Genomic DNA, 18,831 nt, shown 5'->3' on the forward strand with positions numbered 1-18,831 from the left:
AAATAGGGCATTATAATGGACATTGATTGCAAGGTTAGTTCCAGAGGGGAAGGAAAATAGGATTCACATGGCTAATTTTTATGAGCTGCCAAGTACTTTGGCAGCTCTAATGTTTATAAGTCAGAGACCGTCCCATCCCCAGTGGTCAGCAGCTCTTGCTGGACAAGCATGGACTGAAGTGGAGCAAATGCAGAAGTAACATGAGCAGCATTTTCACAGGAGACAAATAGGGGAAGAGGAGTAGGGAAGTTCTATCGGCCTGGCGGGCAGGGCACCGGTGAGAGCACAGGGGACTCTGGAGTCCAAGCTGCATGGAGGGCGGGGTGTAACGTGTGCACACACCCCTCACCTCTCCCCTTCACGGTGTCCAAGTGCTACCCCAAGCCAACGGGAGTCCCTGTACCCCTCCACACAGCCCCATCTACAGGCCTTTTTCTTGCTCGACATGCCACCAAATCCTCAGCACCAGCTTCACCTCCTGCCTCCAGCTTGTGCTACCCAAGCACACAGGGAAAGCCTGCTTGTGACCATTAGGAGCTATTGCACTATCCAGTGCTCCTCTCCGGCTCCCTCCTCCCTTCAGCACCTGGCACTAGAGCTTCAGCCATTAGACTGCTTGATAGTGCAGAAACGAGGCACCATCCCAGTGAGCACACCGATTCTCATCTGGCCCAAGGTGCAGAGAAAGGGGTGGCAGTTGCAGAGTCCAAGCCCAATTCAGCCTGCAAAGGGCAGCAACCAACCAGACCAACTCCCATGGTGAGTCCCTGCAGGGGCCCCAGCCCCCCTCAGACAGACTGCTAGGAGGCTGGTGCAATAGGTGACTAGGAAAAGAAAACAGATGCCTGTGACCACATTTTTATTGGGAATATTTACACAAAACAATCCCCCTCCCATGACCCCTCCCCCACACAATGTCTGGTTGACCTGCTGCTTCTGAGAAACTCAGGATGGGGGAGTCGGTACAATGCTCTTAGAGAAACACTTCATCATACACAGAAGTGTTCCAGCCAGCCCACTGCTTCCCCCATCCCTGGCCCCTGGGCTCAAAGATTCTCCATCTGCTGGGTGAAGAGAGAGGCACCATAAGAATCCAGATAATGCCTGAGAGGCTGGGTCTGATCCAAGCCCCCACTACCACTGCCATCAAATTAGGAGTTCCTGCTCCCCTCCCTCCCCACCCCGGACTGAAAAGCACCAGAGCTGCTTCCTAGAGCAGTCTCGGTACCCCAGCCGCTCTGCAGAAAAGGAACACTGGCCAGGTGCTGGAGACTCCTCCATGTGGTGCAATGATGGCTTAGGTTTTTATGGCTGTGTCTCGGGATTTGTAGGCCACACCTCGGCTCTTCAGCTCCCGCACAATCCCTGCAACAAAGAGACAAACAAGAACTTCAGTGTCATTGGGAAAAGGGAGACTTGGGAAATCTGGTGGCTATGCGCCTACTCATCCTACCCCAGGTGTAGGCCCTCACCCTGTCCCTGTTCCCATAACACCCAAAGCCTCACTAACACGAATTACTCTGTTCACATTCCTTGTGAGGGGGCAAGTCTCAGCCCCATTTTAGAGATGGGCAGCTCAAAGCGCCCATTAGATCATCCAGTCTGACTGCCTGTATAACGCAGGCCATTACATGCCGCCCAGTCATCCCTGGATTGGACCCAATAACTTGTCTTTGACTAAAGCACCTTGCAGAAAGGCTTTGAGAACATTGAGACCACGAATTCACTAATCCCTTTGGCAGGTTGTTTCGGGGCTCATCGCCATCACTGTTAAATATTTGTGTCTATTTCTACTTTGCATTTGTGTGGCTTTAACTTCCAGCTACTGGGTCTTGCTTGGCCTTTCTGCACTAGATTAAAGAGCCAGTTGGCATCCAGTATTTTCTCCCCATGTAATTAATTCCCCTGAACCTTCTCTTTGACCAGCTAAACAGGTTGAGCTCTTGAAGTGTCTGGCTGCAAGGCATTTTCATCAGCCCTCACATCATTTCTCTGGATGTCTCTGCACCCTTTCCAATTTTTCCAACATCTTTTAAAAAGTGTTGATTCAACAACTGCACAGTCTTCCAGTATTGTCTCATCAATGCTGTATACGGAGGTAAACATCACCTTTCTAGTCACTACTCCTCTTTATGGATCACAGCTCACATTAGCTCCATCTGCCCCAGCAGCACACTGAGAACTCAGGAGGATTTGCTTGTCCACTTTGACCCTTAAATCCTTTAAAGGCTCAGTAGGTATAGCCTGCATTTCTTCTTCCTAGATACGCAACACTGCATTGCGTCATCATCTCCTTTTTTCCAAATGCCAAACACTGGGTAGGGCCAAGGTTTGAGCAGATTCCAACCATGTCAGTTCTGAGCTGCCATCGGAGTCTGTTTGGTGGGTTGCCTGGATGGCTTCACCTCCTATCTCCTTGACCATCCAGAGTTTCTCGCTCCATGTACTTTTCCATAGAGAAGAATTTTAGGCACTCGGCAGGGGGTTACTCTAGCAGCATGGCCAAACACTGAAGCTTACAGAGCTCTGTGTAAGCTCGACAATTTGTCTCTCTCACCCATAGAAGGTGGTCCAATAAAAAGATATTACCTCACCCACCCTGTCTCGCTAATATCCTGGAACCCACACAGCTAAAAAACTGTCTGCCCAGTCTGTCATTTACCACTCCTCCTTTGTCTCACCTGCAAAACTGATCAGCAAGGATTTTACGTTTACATCCAGATCACTGATGGAAATGTTGCAGCATTGGGCCTACCACCTAACATTTTGGTGGAACCCCACCAGTAACAGCTGCATTTGATGATGATTCCCATCAACAACTACTTTTTGAGATGGTCAGTTAGCCAGTTTGGACTCAGTTTAAGACATGCTCTGATACTATATAGTTCTCTTTTTAAAAACAGAGATCAGAAGGATGTGTAGTACTAAATCAAATGCCTTACAAGAATCTAGGTAAATTACATCGATGCACTTTTATTAAGCAAACATGTAATCTCAAAATGAAATCAGGCAGAGAGGAACAAAACTTGCCTAGATCATACAGAGAGTACACGGCAGAGCTGAGAATAGAATTCTGATCCTCCCTCCACCATGTGTGCATTCAAGTGAGTCCCCCTACACAAGGAGACACCATCCCACCACCCTTTTAAAAATCAGGAGAAAAATCAACCAGATTACCTTGGGGCAGACGACCAGTTACAGACACTGCATACACACCAGGCTTGAAATTACCTGCAAGAGAGAGACAGACAGACACAGCACACACACTGGCTTATTCTCCACATCACCATCCAGGCAAGAGAACTCAGCCCTTGGTAATTTGGTGTGTTGAATTCCCCCCACCCCCACCCCCAATTCAATGGTAATAAGGGAGGAATACACTAGAAGGGAGTGAGAAAGCACTTTTCCCATGGAGAGTAAGTCACTGTGACTTTAAAGGACACCTGCTCAACAACAGAGCCCCAGGCAGGACTCCACAGCCCCACCTGAAACTTATCCAACCTCCCTGGCCCTGTGGGGGTAGTGAGGAAAGCTATTGCTGCTACCTGAACATTCGTCAGAGGAAAATAAGCTAAAGTATAAGAGGAGAGACACACTCACTGACTCGCTGCCACTTGGAGACCCAGCTGTCCTCAGGGCTCATCATAGCAATAATCCTGCAGAAGAGAAGAGGATTAGTGCACAAGGCATGTGGTGGGACCGCAAGCCCCACCACACAGCACAACCCAGAGTAACCAGAGGTAGGATGAAGAGCAAGTCAAGACCCCCTCCTCCTACATTCCCCAGCACTTGGCAGCAGCAGGGTCATGGATACTAGCAGTAAAAATGAAGCCCTCTTCTATGGTGTCACCATGTCAGAGCTCCCTCTGGAAAAAGATAAAAGGGAGGAGGGGGAAGTGTGGAAACAGGAGACTCCCATTAACCCATGGGAACGTACCAGCTCCTGCAGGTTGACAGAGACATGTCTGCCTTGACCAGTCAGATCAGACACTTGAGACTCCACTATCTATACACATGGTTGGCACTGCTGCCTAGAAGTCAAAGGCAGGTTACCGTATACTCTTGAGGGCATTCTGCACCAAAAAATTAATAATTCTGTGCACAATATTTTAAAATTCTGCACATTTTATTTGTCAATAAATAAATGCAGGGGCTCCAGCATGGCAGTGGGGAGCACAGGGCACTGGCCGCACGAAGGTGGGAGATCACCCTGCAACCCCCTCCCTGGGATACGGACTCAGCAGTGATGCTGCACCCAACGCTGACAGCACAAGGCCTGGGGGTCTGGGTGCGGAGGTTGCAGCAGGGAGGTCTGGGTGCTGGGGGAGTGAGGGCTCAGGGTAGGGCATCAGGTGGGGGTTTGAGTGCAGGGAGCTCAGTGGAGGTGCAGGAGTGGGGGTCTGGAGGCAGGGGGCTGGGTGCAAGACGGCTCCTGAAGCAGGGGTTGAGTTTCAACGGGGTGGGGTATATGGAGGGCTTTGGCCTTCCTGATTACACCCCTGCATGCTCGAACAATATTTTTATACTCGTCCCTAGTCAGCTGTCCAAGTTTCTACTTCTTGTAAGCTTCCTTTTTGTGTTTAAGCTCAAAGATTTCACTGTTAAGCCAAGCTGGTCACCTGCCATATTTGCTATTCTTTCTGCACATTGGGATGGTTTGTTCCTGCACCCTCAATAAGGCTTTTTTAAAATACAGCCAGCTCTCCTGGACTCCTTGCCCCCCCATTAGCCTCCCAACAACAGCACAGACCTCTTTCATTTCAGCTACAGGAGCAAACGGAGGGGACGATGGAGAGAAAGGGGGAGGAAAACACAAACACACACAGGACAGATGGAGAAACAGTTATTCTCTATATGGTCTGGCTCATAGAGGGACAACACACTTTGCCAGTGGGGTACACAATTCGTGAAGCAGCAGTGGAACACTGGGAAGAAGGATTCTGGATTTCTATCTCTGGCTCGGAGAGCAGAGTGTGGGCTAGTGTTACAGACAGCATGGCCTGACATAACATAACAGCACCCTTGTGTCTGAACATCGAGGGAACTGAACCGTGGACCTCTGGATGTGGTAATAGCAGCAGGCGACTTCACCACATTGTGTAAGCGTGGGCTACACAAGCACATGGAGGTGTTAGTGCTACAGAGCATTGCTGGTGCTGCAGAGTTGTTACTGCAGCTGTTCTTGGAGCTCTGGGGTTAGCTGCATCAGCAGAGAGTGCAGCTTGCTGTTCAGCAGACAATGCTGTTCATAAAAAGGCCATAGGCTCAGCTCGACGGTGAAGGTGCTTGGCCAGGTTTATTGTCAGCAAAGCACAGGACAAGCGCCTGGCCAATGGGTCACAGGGACACTGACACACACATGACAAGATAACAGCTCGGTCAGCATCACAGGATGCTGTCCCCGCAGCCATTACAAAGTGGCCCCTTCTATAGTTTCTCCTTTTATACATTGATACAAACAAGTTACATCTGACACTCCAGGTGTTGTTAGTTACCACCCTTCTCCTTCTAGTTCCAACAAAATACCCTCATCCATTATCCTGTCATTCCCTCCTTATCTTATGAGAGGTCGATGTGGTCCTGTACCACCTCTTGAAACTTTGTTTACAGGGTTATTTGAAACCTTTGCGTGTTCTTGTACCATCCTCTCCGGTCAGAAATGGGCTTACTTGGTGAGCCAATACCGGGTGTGTTACTATACTGCCAAGGCCTACTCTGGTTCATACTGTGTGTTATGTCTAGGGCTCCAACAAGGCCTACACATGGGTCCGGTTGTTCCTACTGAAGGCTGTATGGCAAAATTTTACAGACTTGGCTCTATTACACTAGAGACGTGGATTCTGTTGCCAGTTTTGCCAGAAGTGAATCTGTGCAAGCATTAGCTCATCTGTGAAAGGAGCATACGATAGTTACCTCCCCCAAGGTAATAGTCCGAGACCTTGGTTAAAGGAACAGAAATACTAGCAGCTGTCAGTGAAAGAGTGGGGGGACTAGAACTCATGGCCCCCTCACGCACCTCTCAATGCATCCTCCCCTAAACTACAATGCACAGTGTGGGGCTCTTCCCCATCCACCAGCCATCTGAAGGCAAGAACTTGTTGCATTTTCACAAAAGTTCCTGCAGCAGGCGAATTGGTGATAATTAATTCCCTTGCTGATAATTAATTTAAGAGAACTGACAACACTTATCAGCTAGTTGTGCTAGAATTCTATTAATTATTTCAACCAGTTTAACAGATGTAAAGTAAGGCTCACCGGTTTGCAATATTCCAGATCATTCCCAATGTATTTTTTAAACCATAAGTACATTTGCTACCCTCCAATACGGCATGAGAATCCAAGGGGCTGCATATTAACATGGCATACATTAAATTGATTACAAACTGGCTAACTAATAGGTCTCAAAATGTAACTGTAAACAGGGAATTGTCATCCTATTGGGTGTGTTCCAGCAGAGTCACAGAGATTCTTGGCCCTACACTAATTAACATTTTTACCAATGACCTGGAAGGAAATATGAAATCATCACTGATAAAGTTCGCAGATGACAGAAAAATAAGGGGAGTGATAAATAATGAAACTGGTTACAGATTCAGAGTGATCTGGATCTCATGGTAAACTGAGTGCAAGCAAACAATGTGTGTTCTACTGCAGTTCAATGAAAATGCATACAACTAGGAACAAAGAACGTAGGCCATATTTACACAATGGGGGACTCCAGCCTGGAAAGCAGTGACTCTGAAAAAGATTTGTGGGATGAGGGTGGATAATCAGCTGAATACGAGCTCCCATGGGAAGCTGTAGCAAAAAGCGATAATGCGATCCTGGGATGCATAAACAAAAGAATCTTGAGTAGGTGTAGAAAGGTTATTTTACATCTGTATTTGGCCCTGGTGCGACCACTGTCGGAATACGGTGTCCAGTTCTGGTGCCCACAATTCAAGAAGGCTGTTGATAAATTGGAGAGGGTTCAGAGAAAAGCTATGAGAAGGATTCAAAGATTAGAAAGCCTGCCTTATAGTGATGGACTCAAAGAGCTAAATCTATTTAGCTAACCAAAAGAGAAGGTTAAGGTGTGACTTGATTAGTCTACAAGTATCTACAGGGGGAACAAATATTTAATAATGAGCTCTTCAATCTAGCAAAGAAAGCTATGACACAATCCAATGGCTGGAAGTAGATGCTAGACAAATTCAGATGGGAAATAAGGCGTAATTTCTGAACAATGAGAGTAATTAACCATTAGAACAATTTACCAAGGATTTTGGTGGATTCTCCATCACTAACAATTTTTAAAATCAAGATTGGATGTTTTTCTAAAAGTTCTGCTTCAGGAATCACTTTAATGAAGTTTTCTGCTTGTGTTCCACGGGTCAGACTACTACATGGTCACAATGATTCCTTCTGGCCTTGGAGTTCATGAATCTGTATTATACAGCGGGGTGGCCAAACTGCGGCTTGCAAGCCGCATGTGACTTTTTTACAGTTAAAGCGCAGCTCGCAGAGCCCCCCATACCCCCCACATTCTCCACCTACCAGGCTGGATGGGAGAGCTCAGGACTTCTGCCCTGCACCAGGATGGCTGGGCTAGGGGCATCTGCCCAGAGGGGAGAGAGGTCGAGGAGCTTCAGCCCTGCGGGAGGTGCATGCCAGGGTTCGGTGGCTTCAGCCCCACTCTTGGTGAACCTTCGAGCCCAAGCAGGCGCCTCCTGCGGGGCTGGAGCCCCCAGCCCCTCCGCCCTGCCGCAAGGCAGGAGCCGCGAGCCCTGGCAGGTGTGCCTGGCTCTCAAATTTCTGAAGACTATCACACGCGGCTCACGTGGTCAGTAAGTTTGGCCACCCCTGTTATTCAGTCTCCTGTCTTTGCTCATGCTCAGCCTTGGAAGCACCCGTAAGATGACTAGAGGCAACCCCATCCTCAGTTCTTGTCTCAGGGCCTTACAGTTACCCTTGGCTTGTGGAACCACCTTCAGCTGGGACACTTGCTCATGTGGGGGCTCCCCAGCTGGAGAATGCTGGTCTCCTTCTGTAAGGAACAGTGGGATATGGCCATGCTCCTCATTACAGAGCCCCAATCCAACATCTCTGGCTTCCACGCCCATTGGCAGGCACCCTGGCCTCTGGCTAGGCCACTAGGAAGCCTCAAGGTACAGCTACGCTGCGATAAAAAACTTGCATCACCAAGGCTCTTAGCCCGGGTCAGCTGACTCTGTCTGCAGGGCTAAAAACTGCAGTGTAAACATTCAGGGTCAAGCTGGAGTCCAGGCTGCACCATCCCAGGGTCTCAGAACCTGGGCTCCAGCTCAAGTGTCTACACTGCAATTTTACAGCCTTGAAGCTTGAGCGCCACAAGCCTGAGCCAGCGACCCAGGCCAGTCATGGCCGTGCCTAGACCATAGCCTCAGCCTCACGTCAGTCGTGGGACATGCTGGGCCAAGCCCCAGGGGGAGCAGCCTGGCCAGGAAGTGCTACAGCTGGGGTCTAGTAGCACCCGAGTTCCCAGAAAGTCCCCGTGGCCCCCAAGCTGCCTCGCCCGGGGCTCACCCATCAAAGGAGGAGCTGGTGCAGTCATAGACCATCTCACGGTTGCCCTTCATCTGCAGGTAGGTGTCGCAGTTATCGCACCCGTCATACTCGAACTGGTCGATGGTCTGCGTGGCAGGAAGAGAGAGATCAGAGCCTGGTATCCCTGCGCGTGTCCCTCTCCCCCGCGTGTCCCCTCTCCGCCCACGCGCTCGCCCCCCCCGCCCACGCGTGTCCCCCCCCGCGCGTGTCCGCGCTCGCCCCCCCCGCGTGTCCCCTCTCCGCCCACGCGCTCGCCCCCCCCGCGTGTCCCCCCCGCCCACGCGTGTCCCTCTCCCCCCCGCGCGTGTCCGCGCTCGCCCCCCCCCGCGTGTCCCCTCTCCGCTCACGCGTGTCCCCTCTCACCGCGGCCCACGCGCCCCCTTCCCCCCCGTCCTGGCACCTTGACCAAGGAGCAGAGCAGACAGGCCCGCAGATGCCGCAGATCCTTGGGCACCGTCTCCAGCGCCATCACTCGCCCCGCCCCCAACGGAAGAAGGCGGAGCTCCCGCGGAGCATAGATATACACAACAGAACGGCTCGGTCACTTCCTGTGCCGGACAGGCGGACTTCCGGTCCCGCGCCACTCTCGGCGCCAGGCGCAAGCGCAGAATGCTTCCTGCCCGGGTGGGAGAGGCGCGAGCAAGAGGACGGCCCCTCCTCCGCGCGGGCGGGGCTTGGCAACGGGCCTGACCTCGCTTAGCAACCGGGCCCGGCTTAGTGCCGACTCCGCGGCCCAGCCCGGCTATGGGGGACCGGGACCTGCGGCGTCGCTCCCGGAGCCCCGCGTCTGCGCCCCCCAGCAGCGCCGCGGAGCCCCCGGGTCGCTAGACGCTTTGTTCGGACTCCTGCTAATGGAGCTGCCGGAGAACCTGCGGACACCCGGGTAGCCCCGCCGCGGGAGTAGGGCTGCAGAGGCCTTTCCCCAGCGAGTTACTCAACTGCGTATCAGTCACTAGGTGATTGGGCCCAGACCCTCCCTGGCAGTTGGGACAAGTGACCTTTGAGCAGCTGGGCGTTAGTGACCAGGAATTCTGGAGTCTGTTCCTGGCTCTGGAACTGCGTGTGGCTGGGGAAGAGAAGACCGGTCTCCAGTTCAATCTTCTGGCAGCAAGACAGAAATACCCTCGCCTGAAGGAGGGGGAACAGTGCACAAGTGACTGGTTTCCGCTGAAATGAATCTGGCTTCTTTCCTCTGGCTCTGTTGGAGTATGCCTGCACTGCAGCAGGAGGTGTGATTGCAGCAGGTGTAGACATACCCGAGCTAGTTTTAATCGAGCTAGTTCAGGTACCAATAGTAAGGAAGCTGTGGCCGCACAGACTAGCTGCTGAAGCACAAACCCACTAGGGAGCCTGGGTATGTACCATGAGCCTCTATGGCCTGTGCTGTGTTAGCTGGTTCATAATCCTCTGTGTAGTCCAGCCACAGGAAAATACAGAACCACTCTGTGTTAGAGGGGGTGATGCACAATAAAAAGTAAATTGCCATACTGCTCAAAGCCTCAGTCCTTCAGCTAATTCTCTCCTTTTTCTTTCTTCCTGCCTCTTTTCCTTTACTTTTCAGCTTTTGATTTGATTCACTTTTTTCTTTCCCCTTTCTCTGTTTAACTCTCCCATCCTCCCACATGCTCATCTAATGCCCTTTCTTCACCTCCTCACTTTAGAGTATCAGGAGGGGAGAGATGAGGAAGCCATTTTGTTGCCCCAGGAATATGACTTGTCCTGTGTCTTTTTTCCTCAGGAGGGGGATGGGAGGCCACCAAAGGTACAGTAACTCCTCACTTAACATTGTTTTGTTGCTGATCAATTAGGAACATGCTCGTTTAAAGTGTGCAATTCTCCCTTCTAACATTGTTTGCAGCTGCTTGCTTTGTCTACTGCTTGCAGGAAGAGCAGCCCATTGCAGCTAGCTGGTGGGGGCTTGGAACCAGGGTGGACCAGCAGCCCCCCCATCAGCTCCCTGCTCCCCTAAGTTCCCTGTGCTGCAGCCGCCCAGCAGGCTAGCAATCGGCAGTTCAGCTGTCCCTCCCCCCACTGCCATGTGCTGCTCCTGCCCTCTGCCTTGGAGCTGCTCCCCGAGACTCCTGCTTGCTGTGCAGGGGGAGGAAAGGAAGTGGGGGGCTAATGTCAGGGCGTCCCCTTCCCCCCCCCCCCGCTTACCCCATCTTCCATAGAGCAGGGGGGACACACCAGGGCTCAGGAGGGAGGGAACTTGCAGCAGCAGTGGTCTCAGCAAGCTGATCTAATTACCAAGGCCGTGTACTTAAAGGGGAATGCGCATCTCTCCCTCCATTCCTGCTGCCTTGTAGAGTGAGAGAGTTAACCCTTGAGGGCTCAGCCAATTGCTAGTTCATCATTTAGCAGTAAGGCAAATATCCCACCCTCTGACTCCTCCACCTCAACCAAGCTTCACAATCATCATCACTGTGTACCAGTATTAAATTGTTTGTTTAAAACGTATACTCTGTGTGTGTGTGTGTGTGTATATATATATATATATATATATATAGTTTTTTGTCTGGTGAAAAAAAATCCCTGGAACCTAACTCCCTCATTTACATTAATTCTTATGGGGAAATTGGATTCGCTTAACATCGTTTCCCCCTGAAGTCGCATTTTTCAGCACATAACTACAACGTTAAGTGAGGAGTTACTGTATCTGAAGAGAGGTGTCTCTGTTGTGTCTGATTCCAGCTCCTACTCATTGCAAGGAATGAGGGGTTTGTGCAGTGCTTTATTCAGGCTACTGGAGTTCCTGGAAATCAGCAGATTGCACAGGCAGCTAACACAGAGAACTACAGCTTGGGCTTGTCAGGAGGCAGAAGCAATCCTGCCTACTGTGCTATCTTCACAATGCTGGCTGCCCAAGGGGAGGGGGGAGGTAAGTACAGTAGTTACTCACGGAGAGAGACAGCTGGGCCAGGCTCCCAATAACCATCCCCCAAACCTAGCACACAGCTCCAGTGGCCCATCCCTCCTTGAGACACTACATGTGGGAGTAGATCCACCACATTCTGGTTGTGGGGGAGAAGGGAGAGAAAGTGAGCCAGAGTGGTTTTCACCCCGTCCACACCCACACATTCAACAGTTATCAGTCCCTCTCCCTGATGGGCTAACCAAGTTCTTCTGTTACCAGATAAGGTGCTAGCAGGCAGTACTACAGGTTCAGTTCCTATGCTGATGTGTGTTGTTACATTTGTACACCATAGCATTTTTTTTAAACAACTAGATTACCTAGAAGAAAACTACATTGAAAGAACATTATTTAAGTTGAGTATCAGAGGGGTAGCTGTGTTAGTCTGGATCTGTAAAAAGCAACAAAGAGTCCTGTGGCACCTTATAGACTAACAGACGTTTTGGAGCATGAGCTTTCGTGGGTGAATACCCACTTCATCAGACGCATGGGTATTCACCCATGAAAGCTTATGCTCCAATACGTCTGTTAATCTATAAGGTGCCACAGGACTCTTTGTCACTTATTTAAGTTGCAAAGTCTAGCACCTGACAGTTAGGAAATGCCAAATTTAGGGTTGCCCATGCAACCTTAATTTGCCTTCTTTGTGCATATGTATTGTGATAGAGTTTTTAATTACTTGGTCACATATTATTTTTCCTACGAGACCTCTGCCTCATTCAGTGCACAAGTTGGGTGCACAAAAGGACAGAATTAAAGTTGCACAGGCAACCAACTTTCAAGAACTTGAACTTTGCTCATGTGTGGACTGTACCTCCTGCTCCCACCTACAGCTAGGAGCTTGGGAGTGTTCTTCTCATGAACATCAGAGGCCAACATGAGATCATTTGAAATAATTTATTTATGTGAAATTGGAAGGAGGCACCTTCTTAGAACACAAGCCTCTGATGACTGTATATAGAACAAAAACAAGAACAGACCTGATACGTGGATAAATATATTAGTAAATAAATATATTTCTGAGCACATCACCATATTCAAACATCTTTGTTTCCATCTCAGACATAAATATACAGATTTGCATATATAAAAAAACCTATTCTTCCTTTTTGGTTTGTAATTTACCCAAAACACCCAAGAGCCTTGCAGAACAGACTCAGCAAAAACTAAAAACCATGTTCACATTTCAAACGGATCTGAGCTTTACAAGACGAAGGAACAGAGGGCTGTTTGCATGAATGAAGGAGGCTATAGACACAGCTCCAGGAGCTGTGCCTGCTTGGGGCTCCTCTCAGTGACACTGGCTGTCCTGGGAAGAGCCAGGGGCTCTAGGGAAGGGCTGAGGGTTCAGCAATGGGGAATGCTCATTTGAGAAGCTCTGGCTTTCACTTCTCCTCCCAGCGGGGGCCTCCGCTCTCTTAGGGCAAGGAACCCCTGAACCCCTGCCTTGGACAAACACTACCGACATTCAATGCCTGATCCTGAGTGTTGCTGAGCTCCTGTGAGTCCCTTGGAGTTACAAGTCCATTTGGAGGTGCAAGTGTTCAGCACATATCAGGATTATTTTTCATTGATTCTTACATCACCTCCCCTCTTAGATGGCTAAGGAATCTATTCCTCCTTTTATTTCATAGTCCCTTGGATTAACTCTTCCAAACAGAGCTCTTCCCCTTCTTCCCATCTGATAACCCATATGGACAGAACTGCAACCCCTCCCCCATCTAAACTACTTACTAGATCTGTTCTCCATGCCCAGAGAGATCCTGAGGCTTTGATAGGTTGGTTTTTGAAAGAAAAGTAGCAGCATAAGGCCAGAAAATAAAAACACTTTAAAGTGGGAGCTGCCCAATGCAGCCCACCTAATACTGCAGTACAGAGCAGCAGGGGTCCTTTACGACAGAGCACACGTTCCACTGGGCTTGGGGCTTACGCCAGACAGAGTCCTCCTAAGGCAGAGGTTCTCAGACTGGGGATTGGGACCCCTTGGGGTTACGAGGTTATTATGTGAGGGGTCAGCCTCCACCCCAAACCCCGCTTTGCCTCCAGCATTTATAATGGTGTTAAATTTGTAAAAAAGTGTTTTAATGGATAAGGGGGGTTGCACACAGAGGCTTGCTGTGTGAAAGGGGTCACCAGTACAAACGTTGGAGAACCACTGTCCTAAAGGAAAGAGATGAATTCTATTAAACTGCGAATGAGAGGCCGAGTGGGCTCATCAGTGGGGGTTTAGCTCTGGGGTGGAAGTCCGCACTATGCAGGATCCTGCCCTTGGTCTGAAAGCAGCTTGGAGTTCAGGGCCCTCCTCTTTGTTAAGACAATTGAACAGCATTTGGCTGGGGCATGTGATGAACTGCATAAGAAGAGCCATAGGCCAGCTTGCACCGTAAGCAGAATCTTGGGAATCTACGCCAGCTCCTGCTTTTACTTCTAGGTTAAAGGTGACCTGCTTGGGGGGAAGGGGGCATTGGGCTTGTGTCCTTTTCTTTCTTCTTTCTGATGGAGAAAGAAAGCCTGAAAGGATTAAGATACAAATCTGTTTTTGACCTTAGAAATCCAGACCCTCTCCATGCTGAAAGACTCTGCGGTTGGCTAGTGAAATGATGGTATCACAGGAGCCAACAGAATGAGAGCAGACAAACTAGGGAAAGAGCTTTTGGTTAGACTGCACCCCTCCCACACCCAAGCTCCCTCTCAGAGCCTTAGGCAGGTGTGGGGGGTGGGGTGGGACTTGGACCCATTCTGGGCACCATCAAAAATTATACAAACCTGCTGCCCCTGGGCGCAAACACCTCATGGTAGCAGCTGTGGGAAAATCTGTCCCCACATTAGGTCTCGGCCTGGTCTCTCCTACAGTAGAACATCAGAGTTACGAACTGACCAGTCAACCAGACACCTCATTTGGAAGCAGAAGTACCCAATCAGGCAGCAGCAGAGATAAAATAATAATAATAATAATAATAATAAAGCACATACAGTACAGTACTGTGTTAAACGTAAACTAAAAAAAAAAAAGGGGAAAGCAGCATTTTTCTTCTGCATAGTAAAGTTTCAAAGCTGTATTTTGAAATAACAACCATAATGTTTTGTTCAGAGTTAGGAACATTTCAGTGTTACGAACCACCTCCATTCATAACCGAGGTGTTCATAACGCTGAGGTTCTACTGTAGTTAGAAACGGGCTTCAGCCCTGAAGCAGGGGTGGGGGGACTTCTAGCATTTTCATTAGCATGAGAACACTGGATATTTCTCATGTACATATAACTGTCCAACGCCATTTTGAACCTTGCTAAGTCCTTACATGACTTTTTGTAGCAGCGAGTTCCACCGACTAAGTATGCATTGTATGAAAACGTATTTTGTTTGATCAGCTTTGAATATCACACTTTTAATTTCATCAAATGGCCCCTTGTTCTTGTGCTGTAAGACAGGGAGAGCAGAAGCTCCTGATCTCCCTTCTCAAGACCATTCATTAGTCTGATCTGTCTCTCTCTAAGGTAACAATCCCATCTTTCCACTCTCTTTTCACCTGAGTTTTTCCAGTCCCTGATCATTCGCATCACCCTCGCCCTCTGAAACCCTTCACTTCCACAATATCCTTTCTGAGAGGGCTGATCAGAGCTGCACCATGTCCAGGGGAGGCTGCACCACTGAGTTCTATAATGGCATTATAATAGCTTCCTTATTATTCTCAGTGCCATTCTGTATGCATCTTTTTTTACCACAGCTGCACACCGAACTGAGGTCAAATTTAATATGCATATCTTTCTAACAGATCTGCTCTAGCTCAGCTCTAGAGCAGTGTGATTCTGGAACAGCCTAGAGGAGTAGTGGGGCCAAACAACATCACTGGTTTTAAAATGTAGATTGATACATTTATGAATGGGATTATCTGACAGGCTTGGCTGCGATAGCAGGGGACTGGAGTCAAAGACCTAGAAGGTCCTTTCCAGTCCACCAAATGGGGAGGCATAGCTCAGTGGTTTGAGTATTGGCCTGCTAAACCCAGGGTTGTGAGTTCAATCCTTGAGGGGCCACTTAGGGATCTGGGGCAAAAATCAGTACTTGGTCCTGCTAGTGAAGGCAGGGGGCTGGACTCAATGACCTTTCAAGGTCACTTCCAGTTCTAGGAGATAGGTATATCTCCATATATATTAAGTTTTTATGTTGCAATAAGAAATCATGAGCTTGATGCAGGACTCACTGAGTGACGTTCTCTGGCTTGTGTTATACAGGAGCTCAGATTAGATGATCATAATCATAATCATAATGCTCCCTTCAGGCCTTAACACTTGTGAATCCATGAATTCCTGGATTTCTAAGGTAAATACAAGCAACAAAAAAACCTCCCCAATTTTTCCCCAATGTCTCCATCAGAAAGAAGCTAGAAAAGGACACAGCTGATTTTGAAGAATTCTTTTGCAGGTCACTGAAAAGAGCGTAAGTTTCCAGAAATGTTAGTTGGGATGGGGCTCTACTGAGCATTTACTGTCCCAGATGCTTTCCCGGGGACTTCAGTGTGCGTCTCACTGTGTCATGTGATGACGATGGCAATGATCACGATGAGGAAGGCAGAGAAGGAGGACCCATGCTGGCTCATGGATTAAGAGGATAGTCTCTCATTTCTCCATGATTCCCATGCTTTCCAAAAAGATGTTTAGAGAGGCTTTGAAACATGCACCACAAGTGAGCTACTCAGCACAGTTACAGGGCTGGCCTTTATAATTACTTTGATAATTAAGCAAAGACTTAAGTGATGAATGAGAAATCTAATAACATTTCCAGGTAACGTAATGGATTCTGAGAAGATTCTCAGCCCCAGCTCTTTCCTGGAAATGCTAGCAGAATCCTGAATGTCCTCACTGCTCCTCCAGCTGGATCCTAGTATCGGCAAAACTACAAGTTGTCCCCACCCAGGCCTCAGCTGAAGGATAGTTAATTGCCAAGTGGCAGGGACCCTTAATTCCCACTGCAGTCAATGGAAGTATCTTGCAGGGTCAGGACCTAAGAGAGCTCCTGCAGTGTAGAAATGGAAGAGAGTATCTTGTGTTTAAGTTTGAGAAATAAGAGTATTCAGGGTTAGTGAAGTAGGCTGGCCTGACTTTGACCTAAGTGAGGAAATGAAAAAGGCAGGAGCTATTTGGCTATATAATGTCATCTCTGCAGCTTTTAGTCTCATAGGTCTGCCCATTTCCAAAAGCCTCCAAACTCCCACAGGTTTGTGACCATGCCAAAATACCGGTTTATGTCTACCCAGCAGGCTCTCCAGATAACGAACACTGGACACAGGGTTGGAATGAGTAAGTCCATGCCCCCAGAGTGTCTTCTGATCAGTGTGTGCTGTCCGTGCCTTAAAAAGAGAGAGGAGTGGTGGTTTTGTGTGACCACAATATAGTAAAGTGGGCGGGGAGCAGGCAGGAGGGGGCATCATGGAGGTTACCAGCACATTTTGTTTCTCAGTGTGGGGCAGACTAGGACTGTTACTACACTACCTGCTCAGAGATACAGGAAATAAGTCACTGATTCCAGTTCTTGTTCGTTTCCTGAATGTTTTGTCCACTCTGGCTCTCTCTAGTAGGCAGAGGAGTTCATCTTTCATTAAACAGAATGTTCGTACACATCTTGGATCTCCTCCTTGGATCCTGCATTCAAAAAAGAAAATGTAAGTTATAGGTATCCCAACCCCCAAGGCCCAACTCCAACGTGGTCTTGATCCAGAGAACAATAAATGCCCCCAGCTTCCTGCCAGCATGTCCTGGGGGAACCTTCCTGTCCCCACCTGCATAGTCAGTCTAACCTTCCCAGGTAATGAATAGTCCAAGCTATAGCTAAGGATAAAACCAAACTGCTCTTATAAGTGCCTGGTTCGCTCAGTATCAGAGGGGTAGCCGTGTTAGTCTGAATCTGTAAAAAGCAACAGAGGTCCTGTGGCACCTTTAAGACTAACAGAAGTATTGGGAGCATAAGCTTTCGTGGGTAAGAACCTCACTTCTTCAGATGCAAGACTCACAATACTTCTGTTAGTCTTAAAGGTGCCACAGGACCCTCTGTTGGTTCGCTCAGAACTTTCTGAAACCACTTACCTTGGATGTAACAGAGGGTCCTGTGGCACCTTTGAGACTAACAGAAGTACTGGGAGCATAAGCTTTTGTGGGTAAGAACCTCACTTCTTCAGATGCAAGTCCCTTGCACCTGAAGAAGTGAGGTTCTTACCCACGAAAGCTTATGCTCCCAGTACTTCTGTTAGTCTCAAAGGTGCCACAGGACCCTCTGTTGCTTTTTACAGATTCAGACTAACACGGCTACCCCTCTGATACTTTACCTTGGATGTGACACTTTCCGGGCTTTGTGCCAGCACCAAAGGGGTTTCGGTTGTTGGTGTTTTAGGGAGGCTGAGTTGGTTTTAATTTGGAGTAAAATACATTGAGCCATTTTTGAATTATTAGTGATTGACAATAACAATTATTTGTATACCCAGAGTGCCCCTGACCACACCCTCCATGCCTTGGGCTGTACAGCAGAGTAAACTTGACTGCAGTACAAGGAGTATACAAGTTCTTTGTGTGTGGATGCAAGCGGGTGTGTTATGTGTCAAGAATGTACTGGGGGAAAGCTACATGGAAAGTTGTGTAATTGTTTCTGAGTTGACAATGAAGTCAAGCCCCTGCAGAGGCAGAGTTTGAGCATGAACTCCAGGCTTGGGTGCTCTGCTGAGGTAGTGGTAGGGCCTGACAAGTGCCCATTTCTCTCTGAATTATCCAGGCACTGCATGGTTTACATAGACATGTTTCAGCCTATAGTCTGCTCACAGACTATTTGCCAGGACTATTGCTTCAAATATTCACTATCTCTGCTGTGTGACTAGGCACATAAATCACATGGGACTGTTTCTCCCCCATCACTGAGTGACTCGCAAATCATAGAATCATAAAGAAGATTAGGATTGGAAGAGACCTCAGGAGGTCATCTAGTCCAACCCCCTGCTCAAAGCAGGACCAATCCCCAACTAAATCATCCCAGACAGGGCTTTGTCAAGCCGGGCCTTAAAAACCTCTAAGGATGGAGATTCCACCACCTCCCTAGGTAACGCATTCCAGTGCTTCAGCATCCTCCTAGTGAAATAGTTTTTCCTAATATCCAACCTAGACCATCCCACAAGGTGCTCTCATAATGGATACACAAGTATGTCCAGAACAAGTGCACATCTGTCCGAGTCTTTACAACATTCTCCTTGCCCCACATTTATTGAGAATGAAAGGAAACAGTTACTTGTCTTAATATTTGTGGAAAGTAAATACAAAAGGTTGTGAAACCTGTCACAGCAAATTCAGTGTCTGCAAATACTTCACTGCTTTGGAA

At 48.6% G+C, this 18,831-nt stretch overlaps 2 protein-coding genes across 4 annotated transcripts in view; both read right to left on the minus strand.

Moving 5' to 3' along the window:
* Positions 1 to 842: 842 nt before the first annotated feature.
* Positions 843 to 9,076, minus strand: SUPT4H1 (SPT4 homolog, DSIF elongation factor subunit). The gene is made up of 5 exons (XM_054008069.1): positions 8,966 to 9,076; positions 8,545 to 8,651; positions 3,601 to 3,656; positions 3,178 to 3,231; positions 843 to 1,365 (listed from the first exon to the last, which is right to left on the minus strand). Exons 1-5 carry the CDS (start codon positions 9,032 to 9,034, stop codon positions 1,298 to 1,300), a joined length of 354 nt encoding a protein of 117 aa, XP_053864044.1. The 5' UTR covers positions 9,035 to 9,076; the 3' UTR covers positions 843 to 1,297.
* Positions 9,077 to 12,468: 3,392 nt separating this feature from the next.
* The window catches only part of RNF43 (ring finger protein 43), a 128,528-nt gene continuing 122,165 nt past the window's right edge, over positions 12,469 to 18,831 (minus strand). For all 3 annotated transcript variants that reach the window (XM_054008068.1, XM_054008066.1, XM_054008065.1), the window contains one exon: positions 12,469 to 17,114. In XM_054008068.1, coding sequence (XP_053864043.1) covers positions 17,071 to 17,114 — 44 coding nt within the window. In that variant the 3' untranslated portion in view covers positions 12,469 to 17,070. The remainder of the gene's footprint in view (positions 17,115 to 18,831) is intronic.

The sequence above is a fragment of the Malaclemys terrapin genome, chromosome 18 (genome assembly GCF_027887155.1).
Source record: "Malaclemys terrapin pileata isolate rMalTer1 chromosome 18, rMalTer1.hap1, whole genome shotgun sequence".
NCBI classification, from domain to species: Eukaryota; Metazoa; Chordata; order Testudines; family Emydidae; genus Malaclemys; species Malaclemys terrapin.

Bases quoted from the DNA above. Each gene is read 5' to 3' on its own strand.
- SUPT4H1 (XM_054008069.1), bottom strand. From the start codon at position 9,034: ATGGCGCTGGAGACGGTGCCCAAGGATCTGCGGCATCTGCGGGCCTGT. The intron at 8,652-8,965 runs GTGCCAGGACGG...CCTGCCACGCAG, and splicing joins TGCTCTGCTCCTTGGTCAAG to ACCATCGACCAGTTCGAGTA. The intron at 3,232-3,600 runs GTGAGTGTGTCT...TCTCTCTTGCAG, and splicing joins CTCCAAGTGGCAGCGAGTCA to GTAATTTCAAGCCTGGTGTG.